This window comes from Kogia breviceps, chromosome 2 (assembly GCF_026419965.1).
Source record: "Kogia breviceps isolate mKogBre1 chromosome 2, mKogBre1 haplotype 1, whole genome shotgun sequence".
NCBI classification, from domain to species: Eukaryota; Metazoa; Chordata; class Mammalia; order Artiodactyla; family Physeteridae; genus Kogia; species Kogia breviceps.
In genome coordinates, this window is record NC_081311.1 from 104,556,370 (window position 1) to 104,565,612 (window position 9,243).

General features: G+C 45.5%; 1 protein-coding gene across 1 annotated transcript in view; it reads right to left on the reverse strand.

The window, feature by feature from the left end:
• EPB41L5 (erythrocyte membrane protein band 4.1 like 5) overlaps positions 1–8,410 on the reverse strand; it is a 157,685-nt gene extending 149,275 nt beyond the window's left edge. Inside the window, exons 1-2 of the mRNA XM_067025897.1 lie at positions 8,280–8,410; positions 3,578–3,764 (exon numbers count right to left, since the gene is read on the reverse strand). Coding sequence (XP_066881998.1) covers positions 3,578–3,757 — 180 coding nt within the window. The 5' untranslated portion in view covers positions 3,758–3,764; positions 8,280–8,410. The remainder of the gene's footprint in view (positions 1–3,577; positions 3,765–8,279) is intronic.
• Between the last annotated feature and the right edge of the window lie 833 nt (positions 8,411–9,243).

A 9,243-nucleotide genomic window follows, 5' to 3' on the forward strand; every position in this document is an offset into this window, starting at 1 on the left:
GCACAAAGGTTATAATTTTGATTAAGTCCAATTTATTTATTCTTTTCTTGTTCATGCTTTTGTTATCATATTCAAGAAACTGGTATCAAATCCAAGGTCATGAAGATTTATCCCTGCATTTTCTTCTAAGAGTATTACAGTCTTATGTTTAGGATTTTGATCCATTTTGAGTTAATTTTTGTACATTTAGGAATTAAGGGTCCAACTTCATTCTTTTGCATGTGGCTACTCAGTTCTAGCACCTCTTGTTGAAAAGACCATTCTTTCCCTCATCAAATGGCTCTGGCACCCTGTCAAAAATCAACTGAGGGCTTCCCTGGTGGCGCAGTGGCTGAGACTCCGCCTGCCGATGCAGGGGACATGGGTTCGTGCCCCGGTCCGGGAAGATCCCACATGCCACGGAGCGGCTGGGCCTGTGAGCCATGGCCGCTGAGCCTGTGCGTCCGGAGCCTGTGCTCCGCAACAGGAGAGGCCACAACAGTGAGAGGCCTGTGTACTGCAAAACGAAACAAAACAAAACAAACAAAAAAAAATCAACTGACCATAGATGTGTGGGTTTATTTCTGGGTTCTCTATTCTATTCCATTGGTCCTTGCACCAGCAAAGCACACCATCTAGATTACCTGAAAATCAGCTTGTCAATTTCCAGAAATAAATCAGCTTATATTCTGGTGGGGATTATGTTGAATCTGTAAATCAGTTTTGGGCATACTGCCATCTCAACAATGTTAAGTCTTACAATTCATGAACACAGGATATTTTTTCAGTTATTTTAAGATACAATGGTCTATATAATTTAAAGATTTCAGCATCTGTATCAGCAAAGTAGATATATAAAAATTATTATCTAATGGTTAATCAAATATTTCCCATTAATTTAAAACTTAGGAGATTCAGAGTTTTACAAGACAGGCTGTTTACTAAACAATACTAAGCTCATAAATCGAAGGAGTTACTATGGCATTTCCAAAGAGAAAGTTTAAAAACCAGATAATTAGAAATTTCTACCTGATGCCTTGCCTTTATTATTTACTGAAAGGCACTCTCACTACGTTAATGCCTTAAAAAAAAGAAAGTAGAAGGTATTTAAATTCCTCCCCCAATCTTGAGAGGAAAGGAGAACCGAAGAAAGAAAATGTCCATCACTACTAAGTATATATTAATTTGAAGTATATAGATCTAGATTTCTCTATTTAACTACAGATAATCCCTTGCATATTGCCTGGAAAATCATCTGAGTTCCATGCTGCTTGCTATGATCAGTACTGATGCTAAGCCCAATGGGAAATAAGTATGTGCTTCATTCAATTTCTAAGGTCAACTCTAGTATGACTCTTCTTTCAGAGTCATACTAGATTGGCTGAGAAGCTAAATCAAAAAAAAAGGGAAAGCCTGGACTTCCCTGGTGGCGCAGTGGTCAAGAATCTGCCTGCCAGTGCAGGGGACACAGGTTCGAGACCTGGTCCGGGAAGATCCCACACGCCACGGAGCAACTAAGGCCATGCGCCACAACTACTGAGCCTGTGCTCTAGCGCCCGTGAGCCACAACTACTGAGCCCATGTGCCACAACTACTGAGCCCACGTGCCTAGAGCCCGTGCTCCGCAACAAGAGAAGCCACCGCAATGAGGAGCCCATGCACCACAACAGAGTAGCCCTCGCTTGCTGCAACTAGAGAAAGCCCACGTGCAGCAACAAAGACCCAACACAGCCCTAAATAAATAAATAAATAAGTTTGTATTAAAAAATTAAAGAAAGAGAGAAAACCTTTTCTTCCCAGAAATTACTATTCTTCTGGCCATTTTCTTTAGTAAGGCAGTTTAGCTGGGAGGGCAATGCCCATTTTATATCCACGCAAGCACCCAGCATTAGCTTATTAACTCGAGGATTTCCCCTGCGGAGCTGAAAAGGTGACTGCTCTGGCTGCACAGAGACAAATGTAAAACTCCTGGCTTTTTTGCTGCAGCTGTGTGCGTGTAAGGCGGGCTAACATTTCCAGCCTGATGGAGTACCACACACGCCCTCACTGAGCACACCAAGCAAGGGAAAGCATTCTAAACCAGTCACTAGCCATTTATTCTACTTTCCTGGTGTCAGCTTCTCCATCAACACCCTTGAGACTTCGTAATTCCAACATTAGGTAGTAAGAAACTTCCTTCCACTCTCCTACACAGCAGTCTCAAGCTTTTCACCACATACCTAAGCATATTTCAGTGGAATAGTACACAGAACTGCTGAGATACTTATCAAATAAAAGAATATGAAAACTACCCTCGCAAAGGAGCGCATATTGGAACATCAGACAAATCCTCAAGAAGCCCTTACAGGAAGAAAATTTAAATGCACTGCAGCCTTTCAGAATCAAAAACACTGAAAATGCCCAGTCGAATATACAAATATAATAAATACTCAAAAAAATGACTTCAAAACACTTCCAGATATCCTGTGTCTTAATTTTATCATACTCCATCCATTATTTTAAAAACGTAAAATGTACATACCTAGTACATTTTAAATTATTCAGTTAATCAGAATATTCGTTTAAACAAACTACCCAATCCCTTCATCTCTCACTCTGCGAGTCTAAGGCCGTCCACGGCTTGTCCGACCATGCACCACTCAGCACCCAGGCTACCGCTTGGCACTATGGGTTCTTTAATTGCATTTTGGGTGAATGAGTGTGCACTAAAAAGAATCTGTAGGGAGGGAAGACACTGTGGAACATTCAATGACACCTCAAATTGCACATTTTACAGCTTAGTCACGTAAACCTTTTAATACAGGGCAAAGACGTGAGAAAGAGATTTGATATTAGCAAACAGCTCAGAAAGAAACTCCACACCCCCCACAGAGCTACCTCCCCTCCCCTCAAAAAAAGAGACCTGCAAGGAATAAGTTAAGTCCTTTCAGATATACTGGATTGTTTCACACTGTGAGTTATGATTATTCATAACTGCAAAAAAACCTCCCCAAAATGTGAATATAATTACAACATCCAATCTTGACATAAAGATTACAGTGTATGGAAAAACTACCCTGCAAACTACTTTGGGAACAAAGAGATGGGCAGCCAGAGCTGAGGGGTGTGAACAAAGTCCTTTTCCTCACTTCATCCCATGAAAACGTCTACAACCACACCGAAGTGGGCAGGAAGTATTTGTTTCGAGGAAAGTGAGGAGTGTTTTGAAAACTACAAAAAAAATACAGAAAACTAAACGTCTTACGGTATCCATGTAAGTATCATTATCGTCCCCAGAGATTCTCGCCGCTTTAGTAACTGCTCAACAAGGATTGTGAGAAAGCCCCGGGAAGCACATGGCATACCGCCACCACGGATAACACACAAACACGCACACAGAGGACTCACGCCAGCAACTGCCCTAACATCTGAAAGTTCCAGTTAAGTGCCACTAATTCCAGAGAAGTCCCAGAGCTCCAGCTATCGAAGGCCACCCAATCCATGCACCTGTGTGGCGGGTGTGGATCCCACCTGCCCAAGCGACCTGATCCCCGGCCCTCCCTGCAGCTCCAGAGACGCACGTGACCTCAGCACGACCGTGCAAGTCAGCAAACTGTACCGGCAAGTCCACGCTGACGTCGGTGCCGTCCAGGAGGGACACTCGGCAGGTGATGGCAGCCCTCGCGTCCCCAGCCGCAGGGATGTGCGTGGCTGCACGCTGGGCCTCGCGGAGCCGGTCCCTCTCGGCCTGTCTGCGCATCGACCGGCGGCCGAGCGTTCTGCGGAAGAAGCTCAGCATTTCGTCACTGCGAAAGACAGGAAAAGGTGTTACAGGTCTCCCGCAACTGGCTGTCAGACAAATGGTGAAATTTAGTAAAGTTCTGTGGACACTAGGAGACACGTTATTAAACGAGCATCTGGGCAAGTAAATTTGAAAAAAATATTATTAATACTGGCTACTTCAGTTGAGTTTTTAAAGACCTTAACCTAAAATAGGGCTACGGCTCACAGCACTTCTAAACGTTCTGGACTTTTTTGTAAGGAGCTAATCTGGTAAGAGAAGGGCAAACATTTATGAAGTTCAACAGGTCTTTTGGGCCAGTAATGTATATGTACAACAGCCAAATACCCCTACAAACATTAGGAGACGATGCCATACACTAAGGTGCCCTTTGATAATAACAACCAACCTAAGAAGTTCCATTTCTTCTCTGACCAGGTTAGCTATTATTAGGTAGCAATTTAAAATCTGTTAATAGTAGAATATTTGATAAAAACTTATATTTGAAATAGATGATTATTTTTGTATTTTTACTATGAGATTTCTATAAATTTAATAGTAATTTATAAATTACTATAAAATTTCAGATAGCTTTTCAGTTTACGAAGCCCTCATATATAACGTGTGGCTCCAGTCTCCTTCTCCCCAGGTTTCTTTTCGGGCATTGCTCCCTCTGCACCTTGCTGGCCAGTCTCATTTCAGCGGCCTGTCAAAGGTCACACTTGTCACCGCAGACTTCTAACGCCCTATGTCAGAGAACCCCTCCTAAGTCCTGTTAACGTAACTCCCCCTAACCCTCCCCTGAGGAATATTCTGACATCTAAAGAGTCAGTCACTCCCATCATCACACTTTCACTGAACCTTGAAAATGTTTTTCTGCCTCACTAATCAGATTTTAATTATTCATTTACATGTCCATCTCCTTTACTGTAAGCTCCTTTTTAAAAACTTTTTTAAAATTTACTTACTTATTCATTTATTTATTTTTATTATTTATTTATTTACTTAGCTGTGCTGGGTCTTAGTTGCAGCATGCATGCGTGGACCCAGTTCCCCCACCAGGGATCAAACCCAAGCCCCCCTGCATTGGGAGCGTGGAGCTTTATCCACTGGATCACCAGCGAGGTCCCTACTGTAAGCTCCTTGAGGACACAATTCCTACTTTGAACAGGTAGCCACTCAGCACATTTCATCATCAGGTACAACAAACGTTCAGTAAATAATCTCACTGGGTGCTCAGAAAAACTCCCCAAATAATACTGTCTTATTTGGATAAGCAAACTAAGGGTCACAGACATTAAACCACTGACCAAGTCCATTATTTAGTAAATAACTGAAGACAGGCACTCAAACTGATTTTCTGACTCCAAATCTTGGTCTTTCTACTACATCATAGGACTACTCATGCAAAGCTCACATTTCTTACATAGATAAGAAAGAAATTATCAAAGATCACAGCTAAAAAGATGCTGAATGAAGATACAAACATAAAACATACACGATGAATTTGTTTCTTAAAACTTAATTCAGCATATTCAAGAACTAAATTGCAAAGGGGTAAAAAAATAAAAGAGTTGCAAAGGAAATTGCAGATTCAAAAGACTTAAAACACGTATCAACAAATCACCATGTGTGGGCCTACTTTTAGATCCTAATTCAACTGAAAATTCTTTTAGGTTGTCAGATGTTATCATTGAGGGAAGCTAGGTGAAAAGTATATGGGAACTCTGTACTACTGTAACTTCAGCTTAAGTCTAAAAGTATTTCAAACTACAATATTTTCTCAAGTCACGCATTTGTTATTATACATGTAATTTATAAGAAGTCTAGCCTAAGCAGCTGATAGATGCATTTGTAAACATGATAAAAATAAAAGCTGACATGTTAAAATAAATAACATTTTTTAAATATTCAGTAGCTACCAATTGAGAATCACAGCCTCATTTCACAAGTACGCATACTCCTATGTAGTCAGATAAACTGGCAAACCATGATAGCTGTCATCAAAACTTCCCAAGGACACGACTATACACACACACATCTGAACCCTAACTGGACTCTTTATGATAATCAAGGAAGTACTGCCAACTTTCTTTTGGATAAAACAGTGGTTTTAAAGACACGTTTTAAAAAGAAAGTCTTTATCTTTTAAAAATACATGCTGAAAAATTTATAGAAGAATGATGTGATGTCTAGTATTCGCCTCAAAATAATACAAGGAAGGCAGTTAAGCGGGAAGAGAGAGGACACAAATTGGCCAGATAACTGGCCAACAGCTGCTGAGGCTGATGGGTACGTGGAGGCTAATTATACTCTTCGGACTACTTCTGTACACGTTGAATTTTTCCATAATAAAAAAGTTTTTTCTAAGGGAAAAGAAGTTCAAAGTGAAATACAACTTTATGGTTCCTAGGGAAGTACATGAATTATAAAACAAGTTTTCTTTCACCTCACCCTACACCTTAAAAATAGACTCACTGGACTTCCCTGGTGGTGCAGTGGTTAAGAATCCGCCTGCCAACGCAGGGTACATGGGTTCGAGCCCTGGTTCAGAAAGATGCCGTGGAGCAACTAAGCCCATGCGCCACAACTACTGAGCCTGCGCTCTAGAGCCCGTGAGCCACAACTACTGAGCCCATGTGCCACAACTACTGAAGTCCATGAGCCTAGAGCCCGTGCTCTGCAACAAGAGAAGCCACCGCAATGAGAAGCCCGCGCACCGCAAGGAGTAGTAGCCCCGCTCGCCGCAACTGGAGAGAGCCCGTGCGCAGCAACGAAGACCCAACGCCGCCAAAAATTAATTAATTAATTATTTAAAAAAACACAGACTCACCATACAAGCAGAGTTAAACCTGCTAAGGAAAAACACAACTTCTTTCTTATTTATAATTTTAATAACTATGTACTTTGAACTATGAAACTCCATGCCACAAATAACAGATTCTTTTATAAAAGAATATGAAAGCACTTACATGAAAACAAATTTCAGATGGACTAAAGAAGTAAAAGAAATGAGTATTAGAAAAAAACAAATATTAGGGTGAAATTCCGCAAAAAATTCTTGAAGGATTAATAGGCAGTTTAATAAAGAACTATCACAAATTGTGAAGATAAACAACCCAGAAGAGAAAGAATAGACAAGATATGAAGAAACAAGGTCTCAAAGATGACATGCAATAAAAATATTCATTACAAAGATGTTCAACCTCACCAGTAACCAAGCAAATCCAAATTAAAAAAATAAGATACTGTCTATCATTTAAAAGACCCTCGATGCCCAGTGCTGAAAAGGGTATGTGAAAAACAATCACTCTCACACCACGCCCCCCTGGAGGAAGAAGTCAGCGCACTACGAGAAATGTTAATGTGCGCATACCCTTTTACCCAGCAGTCCTATGTCTAGGAGGACAGCCTAAAGAAATGTCCCATATGTGCTCCAAGTTACGGAAACAAGAATTTTCAGGGCACGATTAAGACAGTTTTAAACACCTCTATCAACATGCAAGTAGTTAAATGATGGTTCATACAATGGCATACGACACAGTTGTTTTTAAAGTACAGTTGACACAGGCACTGACAAAATCTACAAGTGAAACATGAAATCAGAAGAAGGAGCATAGTTCACTCCACACTGGGGTGGGGTGCACACATATTCTTACACCTTGTCCACGCACAAAAGCACGAGAAGGACATGTACACTTAAGCAAGGCTATGTCTTGAGAGGGTCCTGTGGAGGTTCTCAGTTCTTGCATAATACCAACATACGAACACGTCTGAAGTTTAATAAATGTATTCCCGACCCGTTCTCCCACGTCCACCCTCCCCAGCCCCCTCCTTCGAGCCGCAGCAGCGGATTCTGAGCGGCCACCCCGCTGACCCCTGTGAAGGACCCAGCGTTACCGGCCTGGCTCCCCGCCGCCGGGACCCTCGGGCGCCCACCCCCCCGCCCCCGCGCTCGCCCCGCTCAGGTCAGGCTTCCACTCAGCCAGAGAGCCCGCAAGTGCCGCCTTTCCCCCAGCTGTTCTGGCTTTCTGGGTGCCCTCTCCACGCCAGCTCCCCGACCCTCTCCTACTTCGCACGGCCACCTTCAGACGGCTGCTTGGAAATGTCTCTTCCTCAGAAAAGCATCCCGTGCCGCCTGAGTTGGGTCTGCTTGCAGCAGCCCTAGTCCGCTCTTTATATAACTAACACTCGAGGGACCTAAAATTAAATGCCACGCCGTCTGTCCATTTTACTGGGTGTTTCCCCCACTAAGCCACACACTTCACAAGGACGGGGACCCAGTCCGACTCGCTCCCCACGGCGGCCCGGCCAGCACGGCAATACGCGCATCAGGCGCTGCGTAAAGAGCTTGTCCGAAATAATACAACGGGATTTCGGGGTGGTAGGGTTTTGCCTAGTTTTTACACAGTAGTTTTGAATCCATCACGTCTAACTTCTCTGCTGGGAACTAAGGCGGGCTTCCTTTACAACCTTAAACATGCGAACTCAAGCCGTCCGTTTACCACCTAACTGCCGTTTTGGTTTCTTAAATACACACCTCAAACTCAGAAGTCGGCCGTGCTTCGCGTACACTCTGCTACGTGAGAGGTGGCCACAGTCCTCGGTAGGCAACTGCTCCCCGCCAAGGAAAGGGGGCCCGCCTGCAGCCGGTGAGGAGCGCTCCCGCACCGACTTTCTGGCTCCAGCAGAAACCCTAGTCGAGCAGGGTCAGGCTTACTCACCACCACCAGGGGACTGACACCCTCCCTCCCAGTGATCCCAGCACAGAGAGCGTCTGCAAGGGAGGCCTTCAGCAGACGGAGCAAACAGGTCGTTTTCTAAAGAACGAGGAGAAAACCCTGCCAACCAGAGCCTGTGAAACCGTCCGCTGTGTCAGTAGGACAACGGAGCGACGGGAAGCCTTCCCCCAGTTCTGGAAAAAACACGTAGTATCCACTTAAAACGCTGCCAAACAGTCTAAAAGACTCGGGTGTGGTTGCTCTGACGGCAGAACCCTAAGGGCAGGTACCACCGAAGCCGACCCCCCCGGAGCCCGGCGTCCGGGCCGGCCGCGTGGGGGGGTGTCCCCGGAGCCCCCCTTCCCCACCCCGGGACACCTGCCGGTCCGCCCCCGGAGCGCCTCAGCCCAGCGCGCTCGCGACCGGCCCGCGGTGCGTCCCCGAGCGGCCACGTCCGCCCGCAGGTGGACAACACGGCCTGGCCCGGCCTCCCTCCCTCCCTCCGCGCCCAGCCCCTCGGCCGCCGCCCGCCTGTCCCTCGCGCCGGGCGGCCCGAGGGTCCCGGGCGAGGCCACAGCCCCGGCGCCGGCGAGGAGGGCGTGAGGAGCCGGGCGGGCGGCGCGCTTACCTGGCGGCGACCACCCGCGGCCACGAGAGGGGATAGAAACCCACGCGAGGCGCCAGGGGGCGGCTCCGGCGAGACGCCGAGAAATGGCGGCCAGAGGCGCGCCCACCGCACTAATCCCCGCGGACCCCGGCCGCCGGCCCGCCCCTTAAAGCCCC